The sequence below is a fragment of the Bacillus rossius genome, chromosome 1 (assembly GCF_032445375.1).
Source record: "Bacillus rossius redtenbacheri isolate Brsri chromosome 1, Brsri_v3, whole genome shotgun sequence".
In the NCBI taxonomy this organism is placed as follows: domain Eukaryota; kingdom Metazoa; phylum Arthropoda; class Insecta; order Phasmatodea; family Bacillidae; genus Bacillus; species Bacillus rossius.
Genome location: NC_086330.1, coordinates 345,685,943 through 345,700,902, shown reverse-complemented (window position 1 = coordinate 345,700,902; position 14,960 = coordinate 345,685,943). Strand labels below are relative to the sequence as shown.

General features: G+C 36.3%; 2 protein-coding genes across 3 annotated transcripts in view; one reads left to right on the top strand and one right to left on the bottom strand.

Annotated features, from left to right (window-relative positions):
* The window catches only part of LOC134528157 (T-complex protein 1 subunit epsilon), an 83,235-nt gene extending 77,538 nt beyond the window's left edge, over positions 1 to 5,697 (bottom strand). The window contains exons 1-2 of the mRNA XM_063361502.1: positions 5,406 to 5,697; positions 5,086 to 5,311 (exon numbers count right to left, since the gene is read on the bottom strand). Of these exons, the coding sequence (XP_063217572.1) occupies positions 5,086 to 5,311; positions 5,406 to 5,513 (334 nt within the window). The 5' untranslated portion in view covers positions 5,514 to 5,697. The remainder of the gene's footprint in view (positions 1 to 5,085; positions 5,312 to 5,405) is intronic.
* A 2,178-nt stretch (positions 5,698 to 7,875) lies between these two features.
* LOC134528170 (STE20-related kinase adapter protein alpha) overlaps positions 7,876 to 14,960 on the top strand; it is a 31,176-nt gene continuing 24,091 nt past the window's right edge. The window contains exons 1-2 of one of the 2 annotated variants that reach the window (XM_063361544.1): positions 7,876 to 8,035; positions 11,840 to 12,036. In XM_063361544.1, coding sequence (XP_063217614.1) covers positions 11,872 to 12,036 — 165 coding nt within the window. In that variant the 5' untranslated portion in view covers positions 7,876 to 8,035; positions 11,840 to 11,871. The remainder of the gene's footprint in view (positions 8,036 to 11,839; positions 12,037 to 14,960) is intronic. The other variant, XM_063361543.1, reaches the window with a different exon arrangement.

Here is a 14,960-nt window from a genome sequence, read left to right as displayed (position 1 = left end):
TATAATTTGGAAATTCGTCGTCCCAAGTTTTTTTTACTGTTTATTAAAGGTATTGTGTGTGTAGACAAAGTTTTAGATTCAAACAGAAACAACGTAAAGTATTTTTTACAAATTATAAATATGTTTGTTTTTGTTTTTTATTATCGCGTATTTTCACGTTTTATCGTCTTATCTTATAATATACATTATAATAAAGCCGCTCTAATGAGATTTAATTGTTTCTTGGTTAACAAAAGCTGTTAATTATCAAATATTTTTAATTGTTTATATTCAATTTATTTTTATTTACGTGACGTCATACTGTACGCGTACGAAATACGACTCGATTCGTTGCTGTTACATAACATAGCATGTTATGCGGTATCAGAAGTAACGAGTAACGATACGAAAGTAACGAGTACTAATTGTTATAGTAACGAATACATACGGGTACACATTTTTTCGTTACTTTTACACCTCTAATGATGTTGTATTCGTTCACGTGAGAGTCCTAAGATCCACATTAAGTTCTGCCATTCCCGATTACACCCGAATATTCACCTTCGGCCAACCTCGGGATTTATTTATTTTTGCGCAGGAAAAATGAATTGAAATATTTAAAGTGGTCGGATAGGTTAGCTACATTAAAACACTTTAAAACCCTTTGGATGGTTAGTTAGGTTAGTATAGCTACATTAAAATAAACAGGGAAATATAAATATTAATAAATAAACCCGAGGTTGGCCGAAGGTGAATTGTTCGGGTGTAATCGGGAATGGCAGAACTTTATGTGCATCTTAGGTTTCTCCGTTCGGGAACATCGCAAAAAAAAAATCATACTTGTAAACAAGCAACCGTTATCGCCGCATGAGTGCACAGGATGAAAATTAAAAAATTCGGTATCTCCAAAAGTATTTGAAATTTCTTATCTCAGCCGGGTTCAATGAAAAGAGGAAGTTTAAGAGCACAGAATAAAGGTATTTTCGGATTTTTTAAATTTTTTTTTAAAAAAATCACCAAAAAATGAAGATTAAAAAATTCTATATCTCCTAAAGTAATTGGAATTTTTTATCTCAGCAGGCGGTTCTGTAAAGAGGACGTAAGATAGCATATAATGACAGTTATTTCATATTTGTACGATTTTTTTTGGCGCTAATCCGTACAATACATATTTACCTATAAATTTTGTAACCATGTTGACAAGCCCTATATTCAGAGAGCCACTGCTCATCAACTGAGTCTATTGGGTGCTAGGAAAATAAATAAATATCACCCAACTATGAAATTAAAAAAATTTGATATCTCCTAAAGTATTTGAAATTTCTTATCTCCGCCGGGTTTAATGAAAAGAGGAAGTGAAAGAGCATATAATAAAAGTATTTTCGGATTTTTAACATTTTTTTTCTCGCAATTACAGCTACTCTACATATTTACCCCGTGATGTCCGATAAAGGGGTCGTCCATTAATCACGTGATGTTTTTTAGCAAATTTTTAACCCCCCCTCCCCCCTAGTTTTTTGTGGTAAGGTTTCAGACTAACCCCCCCCCCCCCCCCCCAATAAATCACGTGTATTTTTTTGGTACAAAATATTTTTTAAAAATTTCAGATTATCATCTTTAAATATAGGTATAATCTAATTTAATTCTGGAAAATTAAGCACAGTGATAAAAATGTCTAGACACACATTAAGGTTGCAGGTTTATTCTCACTGGCATAAAAAATAATAAAGGAAAGGCTTATATGTGATTTACGCATGTATTCGGCGCCAAAATCACAGTCTTACTGGCGACTGGCAAGCCGAGCCGGGTGGTTCATGTTGCGGCGGGCGGGGATATTGTTGCCTGGCTACGGCGAGTCAAGGTCACGCGTCGCTTTTCGGTTTAAATACACGTGATATCTCTCTACACCCCCCTCCCCCCTTGTGATATTTTGTGATTTTTCCCGACAACCCCCCCCCCCCATAGAGCCTCACGTGATTAATGGACGATCCCAAATAGTCAATTTCACGGAAATGTGTTATTGGTATAAATACACAATAGAGAAAGAAAAAAAGGGGAGGGTTTATAGAGAGAGAAAAAAAGGGGGAGGGTTTATATTGATACTAGAAAACAATGACGGAAGTAGAAAATAGGGAATAAAATGTTCCCCGTCCAAGACCCACTTATTCCCACGCTTGCCCCGTAAGTAGCGATGGTAATAACCAAAGCGACGCCATCTTAGTGACACATGAAAATGGTTTGGTATCGCGTTCCAGCCCTTTCAGACCCACTGTGTACAACTGTACACATTAAACTTCCAAATCGGTTTATGAAGACAAAAAAAAATTTACAACACTCACCAACGATTGTGTACGATTGTGTACATTATGTAGTTTCATTTGTCTATACGTATAACTATCTATGGCCAAGAAGTTTTTTTTGAAAAACATTTGAAAGTTGAAGTGTGTTGTTGTTTTGCGAGGTGCTGGATTGGGATTTTTCGGGAAGCTATATTTAGTAAATTTTTTCTATTTTCGTGAGTCAGTTAATATTTTTAAGTTACTTTAAAGCTTTATCTACTACCTGAAATTCATTTCCATTAATTTTGTAAATATTTGAATTAGTTTTATTGAAAAAAGTTAATGTGTACAATTGTAACCAAACGGCCGTGAGTGAAGCAGTGTCTAGGTATGTACATAACCTCTAAATAGTGTAAACAAACTAATAATGACTGGTTATTTATGCTTTTATTACTTTGTATGTTAATTCTCTTCTAAGATCATTGCTTTTTTAAAGACTATGGAGTCTTCTGAAGGTGTCAGAGATGCAGCCAGCATTCTGGATATGTTAGAGAAGGGTGAAATTTCCGATTACTGGGTGTCTGACGACGAGGGATTGGACGATGAAGTTCTGACTGAAAATAGTAAGAAACCTTTACGAGTAGGTGCTGATAAAGTGAGAACCAACGAAGCAATGCAAAATTCTGATAGTGACGAAGAAGAATCACGGGAACGGATAAGTGTAAGTGCCCCTGTCAGTAATGTAAACACGAAAAAGAGTGACATTGTATGGCGCCACAAACCTCTTTCCATTTTGATTGAGCCATACAGCAATAATAACAATTTAGATAATGAACTGCTCACGCCAATTTCGTATTTTGAAAAGTATATACCAGTAACTCTTTTTGATCAAATGTCAGAAATGACAAACCTCTATGCAGTTCAGAATCACAAGCCTCGCTTCAAACACACCTGCTCATCGGAGCTACAGGTTTTATTTGGTCTGCATATTGCGATGCGGACATTAAAATTCCCAAGAGTTTCTTTGTTTTGGGACAAAGCAATTGGCATCACCATGTTTCAAGATGCAATGTTAAGAGACAGGTTTTTTGAGTTGAGAACGAACTTGCATCTTGTAAACACGTTAGAAATTCCTGACAACTGCAGTGATAAGCTGTACAAAGTACGACCACTGTATGATGCCGTTCGTTCAAGGTGCATGGCCCTTGAACTAGAAGAGCACCTCTGTATTGACGAGCAAATTGTACCATTTACAGGGCGCTTTAGCATAAAACAGTACATGAAGGGCAAACCTTGCCCTTGGGGTGTGAAGATTTTTTTTTTGTGTGGTAAATCTGGCTTGGCCTATGATTTTGTTATTTACCAGGCAAACATGGCCGAAATAGATCCTGGTAACCAGAAGTTGTATGGCCTTGCACCATCAGTGGTGCTGCAGCTCGCAAAGAGAATTGGTGACGAAAAAGGCCACAAACTATTTCGACAACTATTTTTCTTCTTATGCACTGTTTCAAGTTCTTTTGGAACGGGGGGTGTATGCTGCAGGGACTGTTAGAATTAACAGATTCGGTAACACTACTTTGATATCAGATAAAGATGCGATGAAGAAAGAAAGAGGTTTTTGTGAAGAAGTCACAAACCGGGAAGAAAATGTGATACTAACAAAATGGGTCGATAATAAAACGGTGGTTATGGGTTCGAACTTTGTAGGCAAAGGGAAAACGGACATAGTAGATCGTTGGTCTAAGACGCTGAAGAAGTACATACCTGTAGAGCGACCAGAGGTAGTTAAATTGTACAACCATGGCATGGGTGGTGTAGATTTGTTGGATCAGCTCATCAGCTACTACCGCACCTTCATAAAATCCAAAAAGTGGACACTAAGGATGATATTTCATGCAATAGACATGGCTATTACACTGTCATGGCTGGAATACAGGAAGGATGCAGAAGCCCTAGAAATTCCACAAAAAAAACAGTTAGATTTGTTGCACTTCAGGATGAAGATCTCAGAAAGCCTGGTTTTGTTGGAAAACGGGCAACTACAAAGAAACGTGGACGTCCTTCATTGGAAGAAAACTGCTCCACACAACCTGTTGTCCAGAGGCGGAAGGGAGAGGTGAGGCCAGGTGTTGAAGTCCAGCAAGATGGAGTCGACCATATGCCTATCCATGAGAGTGAAAAATTGGGTACGCGGTGTAAAATGCCTAAGTGCACTGGACGTTCCCGAATTTTGTGTCAGAAGTGCAAAGTGCATTTATGCCTAAATAAAGATAAGAACTGTTTCTTGATGTACCACACACAGTGATTCTAACAGTCATATGAGTGCAGTGTTTTGTGTACTATCATATAATTATATTATTGCAGTGCTTTATGTAATATTGTCTAATTGTGTGTGTTTCAGATTTCCCCTTATATGTTGCAGTATTTTATTTTATATGACTTTCACATTCTTGTACATGTGTTTATGTATGTTTTGTATGTTAAGTGATTTATTACTACAAATTTTTAATATAAATCAAATAAGTGACCGTATTACAATAGTGCATCATCCCAATCTGTTTGTGCACAGTTGTACACATTAAATTTTTTATATAAAAAATCACCAAATTGAAAAAAAAAATATTGTGTGAGCATTAGAAAATTAATATTATCCTGTGCACTTTGTTTATTTTTTTTCAGAATTGTAAAAACTCAGGTCTGAAAGGGCTAGATTACTACATAATTTTAAGCCAATAAAATATATTAAGGTCACATAACAAAACTAACGTAGATAAAACGTTAACGGAGATTAATTAGGTAGCAGTAGAAACACTTAAATTGGACATACCAACAACTCCTGTTGTTCCATCCCCAGTTTCGTCATCCTGAGACTGCGACAACTGTACCATGAGCTTAGCGATTTCATGGTCAACATCCATCATTTTCAGGATTGTCGCGCCATCGTTTGTTACGGTCACATCGCCGTCCGACGATACCATCATTTTATCCAAACCTTTCGGCCCCAAAGATGTTCGCAACGTAGTGGCGACAGACCGAGCTGCCAATATGTGAGACTAAACAACCAGAACATTCAATAAATTAATCCATCAAATAATAAACATACAACGCTCAAATTGTAAAATTTCAGAAAACTCACGAGATACATACCTTAATGGCGTCATTCCCAGTCAATCGCTTTTGATTCTGCTGATCCCGAATAATTATGAACGGGCGACCATACTCATCAAAGGCCAGTGCCCCAGGGAACGCCGACATGGTATTATTTTTATAAAAAACCAAACTCTTTCAATGAATAGTAAACTATCCGTACCGGCTCATTACAATACACTTCACCGATTCCATTACCTTCTAGGCCATTTCATTTCCAACAAGAAAACGGAAGTTTACATAGAGAAGCGATACTGTAAACCATAGATAAAGGATATTATTAACCGTAACTGAACTATATGAACCAAAGAATGGAAGAACAACAGTACCAATTTCCTTGCTAACATACACTCTACATTCACACATTTCCATCCACCGGATATGGTTACCGATAGCGATTATTATAAAATAAATGGTATTAGAGTTGATACAATTATTGATCTGAATTAATTATTTTTTTATATTAATAAATCTTGTTTATGGATCAAAAATTCACCTAAAAAACATGTTTATAGTTGTCCCTCGTGTTTCCATATTTCACTCTATATACTCGGGGACTCAGCTTTCCTCATTCTTCCTCCCCATTCAATACATACAGCATAACAAACGACAAACCTCTGTGTTTTCCTTCTATAATTTTGACTCTTTCACCCAGGACCGCCAAAAGTTACCATGGGCCCAGGGACAAATAATATTGTTGAGCCCCCTCCTGATTATTTAATATGAAACTTTTCAGTTTCCATAAAATATATAAACTCTTGTATTTAATAAAATTATCTAAACACTACCAGGCTCCTCTGGTAAGAGTAACGTGGAGTAGACTGCATGACACCTGGCTTGTGCCAAACATCAGCAGATTGCAAATCGATTGATTGATTCGCTGGACAAACAATTGGGCTTTCACCCATTGACGCCGACCGCCAATGCTCCTCTGTCGCATAGACCGCTATGCCTCATCAGCGTCTCGCAAAAGCGTGTGCACCGAACGCGCCCGTGCGCGCAGCAAAGTGCAGTGCGTGCGACGAGGCGAACGCCGTGCAACGAGTGCTGCGCCGGCGGAAGGATCCGGCCGGGTGTGGCATATCCTTCCGCCGCACTACAACAAATTATTTTAATTATGTTTTCCACAGGTTTTTATTAAACATTATTTTTCAGTAATTAATAATTCAGTCTTTGCTAAATCATGTTTCACTGTGCGATTTGTCCCGAACCTGGCCGCTTCAGTTTCCCGCGAAATTCACACGTTTCCGCGGGAGGGCTGGCGGGGGAGGGGGGTCGCGCGCGGCGACACCTTGAGTGTCCTTCGAGAGCTCAACCAGGCCGGCAGCCTGCGCGCAACGCGGAACCTTCAACCTTTGCATTCACCGACATGTAGTTTTCCATAGTGTAATTTCTTTTCAACCTTTTGTACAGTTCCGCGGTCGGCCTAAATTTACCATGAGGTACTTAACTTAATTCAATCAGTGCTCCGAGATGAGTGTTCCACGTCATACGTAAGTACTGTGGGGAGAGTATGTGGTTTTACGTCGGCGCTTCACGCCCAACCTAGCCTACAGGCTACTTAGTTTTGGCCCGCACGGGGCAGCCAGCAGGTGACACGTGCCATCAGACTTAATAACGATTCAGTCCCTGGGACACACCTAGACACCGCGTAGAGTCGCCGGAGACACGGGCCTACGTGTTGCTAGCCCAGTTTATCCAGAGCTAGGTATTAGTGTAGTGTATTGTGCTTCAAAGTATCGTGTGCCATGTCAGAGTGTCTTTTGTAACTTTCGCGTCACGTATACGAGTCTGCCCCTCACGCGCATAAGAATCGTGAGCCGCCACTGAGGAAGTGAGCTGCGCGTGTGACTAGTCGCGTCGGGCAAACCGTTACGGCCAGAACGGGCAGCACCATGTATTGGGCTGTGCTGTATTAAATTCACCAACTATCTGAAGAAGTTTTGTGTTATTATTCAGGCGTCCCGAGTGGCCTCAACAGCTCGGGGGGCCCTACTGCGTTGACCCCTACCTCTAGCCACAAGGCCGAACCTTCCCTGAGAACACGAACCTAACAAAATCACGTCTAAGTAATCAGAGGTAGCGGGGACGGCGTCACCATGATAAGAAGTACTCCCCTTTACTCAATCTCACATTACTTTAGTATTCTCCTTAGGTCTCTGCATCTTCCATCCCCAGCTAACTTTTCTCCAGCCCTTTCCAATACCCTGTCAACACTAGAAAAGCTTGCTGTTCGCCTCCATTAAAACCATCTTCGCCTCTAGATTTGCGCACTCTGCTGCCGTGCCACCGAAATGAAAATTAGGATAACACAATTTCTACGTTTTCTTGCATACATAATTATTGTTAATTGTTCAAACGAACTTCCTTCCTATTTGTATGCACGTTAATTGTTCACCTTAAAAACTAGCTTTTTTTTTTTTTTTTTTTTTTAGAGCTTGATCTAAGCTAAACTCACTGTATCTATTTTATCACATAAGCGAATGATTGTTTTAATCATCTATGGTTTATATTATCTATGATGTTTGGATATTTAATTTTTCAAAATAATGAGTGGTGATAAGAATGAGTTTAGTGTTTACAAATTTTCATAATTATATTTTAGTTCTCAGATAGAAGAAGTCTTTTAAGTATGAATTTACGTAGAATTAGTTGTCAAGTAACTTAAATTTGCATATAAGGTGGTAGATTTTCGGAAGGTGGTGGTGGTGGGAGCAAGAGGTCGTAAATGGTCAATCACTTGCCTCACAACCAAAATGATCCGGGTTTGATTCCGTATGGGGTCCACCTGGCATTTCAATTTAGTGGGTTAGATGGTGGACTTTTTTTTTTCTCTGTGTACTCCTTGTCGCTACTCTCTTCTCATCACTGCTAGTTTGCCTCAGACATAAATAGCGACGTGAATTTAAAATTTCATTTTTTTTTACAGTTAGTGGAATTAATTGATTTTTGTCTTAATTATGTATACATTTGCATTACATTTACTCTGCAGTGTAGTTCAAGTATGTAGGGGTACTTTTACTTATTAGATTGACCAAGGGTGAGGAAACAGGCGCAACGGGTGGTCAGAAAGTGTTGTAGGTCCCTTGAGGCTGCTTGGTAGAACACTGTAGAGGACAGGAGGGTACCTTAAGGCCATACATACTCCATGATATTTAAGCTCTGGAATATGGGGCAGTGGTGTGGGACGCATGTAATTTCTGGTGGTGACGGAGGTACGTTAGTCAGAAAAGCTAAAGGATAGGACAGTGAGATGGGTTATGGTTTGTAAAAGAAGAACGAAAGGGGAAGAGGATAGACACACTTGACACTGGTGATGGTCAGGGATCTGGGGAGGGAAGAGCTTTTGGAGAGGAGACAAGTGGAGGGTGGTGTTGGCTGTGGAAAACTGACAAATGGGCTTCACAGAGAGTTAAGATAACTTAACTTGATTGTGTAGAGCAGGGTTTGTATGCCTCATAAATATCCGTAAAAAGGCCTTAATTTGTTTTTAATTGAATAAGGGATCTTAAAAGTCCTTAAATTTCAATAATAATACTTAACCCATTAATAAAAATTGATAGCATGTAAATAATGGATAATTGTGGATGTAGTACAGTTGGTGAATCTTGGCCACGTGACTAGATTTCATGTAAACCATTTTGAATTCAGTTTTAGTATTTAGTATCTCATCTTTAAACTAAAAAGTTTAATTTTTGCTGTCATAATTGGAATTCATAAAGTAAATGTAATAAGTAATCAAATTAAATGTGAGGCTACAAATTTCAGATAAACACTATGCTTGGGTTAGATATCTGTTCCAGAGTTAATTCTGGACAATAGGTGTGCTTATCAGTAAGAATTGAATAATCAACGAAATATATTATTTAACATTGGATTTTCTTGAGTTTTTTTTTTTAATATTACAAATAGCTTTCTACCTCTTTATACTGGCAAAGGCGATGAAGTTTTTGATTGCACAAGAGGGTACGAACCATATAAAGGGTGAGGAGGAGAATGGAGAGGGTGAAATACTGGTGTTTGATAAGGACTGGTTGGGAGCTTGAGGGTAAGGTATTGGAAGTGAGAGGGACAGGGAACTAGAAGCAAACTGGTTTAAGCCCAACTGCTAGTTACTCAATCTAATTCAATTCATTGATGAGTGACTTGAGGATAAAGATATATATATATATATATGTGTGTGTGTGTGTGTGTGTGTGTGTGTGTGTCACAAATCACTGGCACTTAAAATATATATATATATATATTTTAAGTGCCAGTGATTTGTGACATTTTTAAGTACCTACAATTATTTATTATTAATTTAAATATTAGTGATCAATAAAACCATAATAAAACTTAATTGGGCTATCCTTAATGAACCCAGTTCCCCCACAACATTATTAATTCTTAACAATATCTATAGCTCAATCTATCTCCTTATTTATATATCCTAAATCTCTCTAAATATCTATATACATCCCTTGATATATCTCTATATTATGTGTATATCCCTTTCTCTATCCCTCTATAACTCTATCTATCTATGTCTACAGCTTCCTATTTATATCTTTATTTTAAAAAAAACATCGGTAAGACGAACACACAAACTTCTATTTATGTTTTTTTTTACATTTCTACATTTTTATCTTTTTACCTGTCACAGGGGTAACATAGGTATAAAAAAAAGCACGTATTTGAATGCAACGTTGTGTTAAAATTTCAAAGCAATCTGAAGAATATTTGGAGATTTAAGATTTTGAATGAACGAACATTTACATTTATATTTATATTAATATTAATATTAATTTAATACATCTTCAACTCAGTATCCAGAACTACCTAGCATAGCTTTTTATCAATATGTTTTTCTTTCAATTATTTCACATTTTTCGAAAACCATCAATATATATTTTAATCTAAATTCTGATGGCATTATAAGGAATGTTAGTAAAACTATTCAAATGGTAAATTTTTTAATCAACTGGAACTAATTTTCTTTTTCCTTTTAGCAATTACCTGTGTGTGCTGAAGCATTCCGAAGTCAAACTCGTAATTGTTAAGACACCACTGTTTAGAAATAGTGTTTAAGTGTTAAAGTGCAGTCATATATCTGAAAGAGGGTGTCTTTTCGGTACTCTTACGTCAGGTTCAATAAGCCACTTATACACAGCAGTCTATTATCACATTTTCATTTTGTTCCTGATGGATTAATATTATCTTTGCAATGCACTGTTTTTATCAAAGCAATATTGTAAGAGGTTTATTGACTTGTTTGTAATAATATTTGACATATAAAACTCTACCTCTGCACACGGCTGGGTCTCCAGGTTGTCATCCACTATTTTTGTGCAGCTGGGGACTGAGGTACCACAGAGGTGGGTATAAAGGACGGAGAGATCATGAGTGGAAGCTCCAGAGGGAATGGAGGCGAACCTTCCTTGTGAGGAAGGAATGCTGGGGGTGGGAGATGCAAGGGATCTGAGGAAATGACTACAAAAGGGAAGGCGGTTAGAGTGAGGAAAGGGGGAGGAAATCTTGCCACCAGGTGAAATTGTGAATGTAACGTATCAGATGAAAAAACCAATTAAATCATTCCTTCAAAATGTTGTCACGCCATTTTACTTTGTGGGGTTAACTGTTACTTTTTTTTACTATACATAGTTGCATATTTTGCAGCAGCAGCTAACAACACAATTAGAGTAAGACTTGCTAGAAATAAAGTTTTTTAGAAAAATGGAGTCCCAAAAGGTCAAGGCTTCGGATGTTCATAACTGTAGGGCTCTGATGTATTCCTGGTTGCTTGAGTGAGTTCATGGCTAATTAGCAACTTACGTAAGTGAATTATATTCCTTCCTTGCCTCCTTAATTTTTTTTTCTAACACGGTTTATGGAGTGCCTTGTAATTTAAACCAGAGTCGATAGGACTCTGGTTCAAATCCCAGTCTGGCCATTGTGTTTTTGGTTTTCCAGTGTTTCCCGAAATCAAAAACAAATGTTGGAATGGTTCCTCACAAAACACAATGGCCAATTTTTTTTTTACTCTAGTTTTCTGGAACTGCGATGTTAAGTGTATCTGTCTCTTAGTGCCCTCATAGACGAAGAAACAAGCAAAAAAAATTATAAATAAAAAATATTTAGTGGGCTTTCATCAGGGACTGTAATCCTGTAGAACCCTATGGTAAATATTTGTGGTAGCACTGACAAAGATGGCCATTTGCATTTTGCGGCATTGTATATGGTAGGAATTGGATAAGAGGCTTGCTCTCTGCCACATCTGTCATGTGTCATGCTGTCAAGTTAAATTTAAAAAAAAAATGTATTTCTTTTTTCTGTTGATAAAATCTTTTCTGCTACGTAACACTACATTCTTTGTGGCTTCGACCCCCTTCTATTTTTTTGTCCAAGCCATTTGATTCTTGCGCATGGCAGTAAAAATTGTAATGTAATTTCAGGACTTGATCTTAAATTTCAAAAGACAGTTTTGATGTTTGAAGCTGATCCAACGCATTACCAGACGAGCTCGCTACTTTCCACGTGCTGTGATGGCATTGCCTCCGTTTACCTGGGGAGGCACCTCCCCTCTGGCTCTATGGTTGCCATCAAGAAGTTCAATTTGGACAACTCGAAGGAGGAAGAAAATTTGATACAGGTCAGGAACGTGTAAGATTTCCACACTTTGAATAAAAAAAATGTTATATTCTGTAACCTGACACCGATCAAGCCACTTGTACTGGTGGATTTCTCTTTACTAGGGGGTTGCATATCACTAGGGACAAGACTTCATGGTTTTATTTTTAGGTCAATTTTATTTTTGAAACAGGACATTTTAGGTGTTACTTTTTTTTATTTCATAAATTTTCTTCATTCATTAAAAAATGGTGCATTTGTCAACAAATATGAAACTAAAATATTATTAGTACGTACTTATTTCACCAAAAAAGTCTCATTTTGACTGACGTATCATACGTTTATACAATAATATCATTAGTAATAAACTTAAAAAGCATCTGTAGAAAAGAACCACTGAGAAAAATTGTAAATAACCCGCAAATTTGTGTGCATTTGAAAAATGTGCCAGTGTATTTACTTAATGTAAAAATGTGTTATTAGTAAATGATGCAAGATTAAACACATACTTGTAATATATTTTTTTCAAACCATTTAGTTTATATATTTTGGTACATAATTCAAGCCAAATAAATCACATTCTATGTAATTTACCATAATAGGAAACAAAACTTTGTACTTTGAGTTCAATTTAGTCAAATTGCTGAATGATTTCATGTTTTGCATTAGATTTTGGTGCTAAATAGTGTAGTAACTGGCATTTCGGTTTTATATGGTGTAGTCACATGCTTTGCTGCGTTATTTCAGTTTTATCGCAATTCACCGTATAATCTTGTCACTTTTTATCACCATTGCACAACATTACAACTGTATGTGGTACTGTACATACCAAGTATAGTCATAGTATAGCTGATTACAACTGGTTTTTAAAAAACTTTGTATTGTATAAAAATTATTTGTTATTTTGTTCAAATTCATAAACATTCATAAACCGTCAAAAAACTCAGCCAGCATGGCCATGGTCGCAAATGTGCTGGATTAAAGACCTTTTCTCTTTATTTTCTTTCAAATATTCACAAAAATATTATACTAATAATGAAACATTATTGAATATCATTGAATTTTTACGGTTTTATAAGAACTTTTTGAGAGCAACAATGAAATAAGTCTTAGCTGAATTTATCGAATAAGTATTGTACATAGTTTACTAACACGGTTTCTTTAACTGACTGAATAAATGTACGCTGTTGTTTACCTGCGACCTTGCACACTTCACTTATTGACGTGATTTATCAGTCAGAACAGGCTCAATGTTTGGCCTCTTCTTAATGGTATTAAGTCAGCTGAAAAGGTTTTTACATTTTTTTTGAACTAATAAATCTTATTGTAAAAACAATGCTTAACTGACATTAGAAATTTTTAACTCGTGTCACAAGAATTTACAGGAATTTAGTTTTGATTATACCTCCGTTTCCTAGCTACGATTGGTAATTATGTGCATGTATTTGTTGAAATTTCCTTTTAAACATGTTAAATTATTAATTTTTTTATTCAGTGTAGGTATTAATACATGGGTCGAATATAAATTGAAAAACATTTTACTAGTCTTTAAATTACTTAAATTTTACATAAAATACAAACTTCAAAATATTTTTCAAAATGGTGATGTTTCTTTAACTAAAGATTACTTATGTGAGAAGTAAACAGATTTGTTTACTAGCATACCTGCATACTTTAGTTCCAATTTGGACATCCCTTGTGATGTCACTTCTGAGGACAAGTACATATACCTAACTAAGTATATACTTCAGGCAAATTTGGACGTGGCCTTTGGCAACGTAAGATTACTAGGCATCTTTTCAGTAATATTAATTGGATAATAAATTTGCACTTTCATGTGCATGGAGGTAGCTCAGCTTTGCTTACCTTGTTTAACAGACTTGATTATGGTACTGTGTAAAATAATTTGTACATGTGTTTACTATTAATAATGTTTTTACTAATCAGCTTCCACTCTATTTTAGTAAATATGTATGCTATGAGTTAAGGTAAAGACTGCACTACTGTGCCAGTGACTGCAAAGACAGTCTTCATGTGACTAGGATGATGTTTAGTTCAACCTATTGCATGGTTCATCGTTTATAAATATCATATTTATGGTTAGGGAATCATGATGTAACTTAAAATTTAACTTTTCCTATGGCAGTAGTACAAGCAAACATTAAAAAAAAAAATTTAACATGTGTTTTAAGCATGCTTTTGATTTTTTAGTGGTTAATTAAGAAATTATTTTCGTTAATTGATTCAGGCAATGGGAAATTTTGATTTAATACAATTCTTTGGACATCATTAGAGATTTGCACTGTTTGTTATATAAAAAATGTAAGAATGCAAAATAATAAATAACAACATAAACCCACAGAGAAAAAGCCTAAATTAGCTGATGAAACTTTAAATATTAGACAGCACAGAAAATTCAGTAGAAGAAATTTAGGTATGAAAAAATCACTGCACTGACAAACACAGTGGGCTAACAGTGATGAGACACTATCAACGAGAATAGTAAATGCAGACAGACAACAACCCTGGGCAACACAGTAAACAAATGGACCCAACGATGAAACTAAACATGTACGTACTATGGACAACAACAACAGCACAGACGAACACAGTCAAACTTTAAATATCAGACAACACAAGAATTTTGTGGACGGAATTTAGTCGTGAATAAATATTGGCACAGACTAACAAAGTAAACTAGGTAACAACGACGAGACAAGTTTCAACAAGAACAGTTAATATCTAAAGTTTGACATCAGCATATTTAGGCTTGTTCTCTTTGTGCTTGTGTTTCCTTTCTTTTATTTCATGTTTTGTATTTTTTCCATTTCAAACAGTGCGAAACTGCAATGGTGTATATACAAAGAATTGTACTATTAAGAAATTGTTAACGAGGTTTGTTTGAGCATAGTGTTTTATTTTCATTTTAAACTACGGCTGTTTACG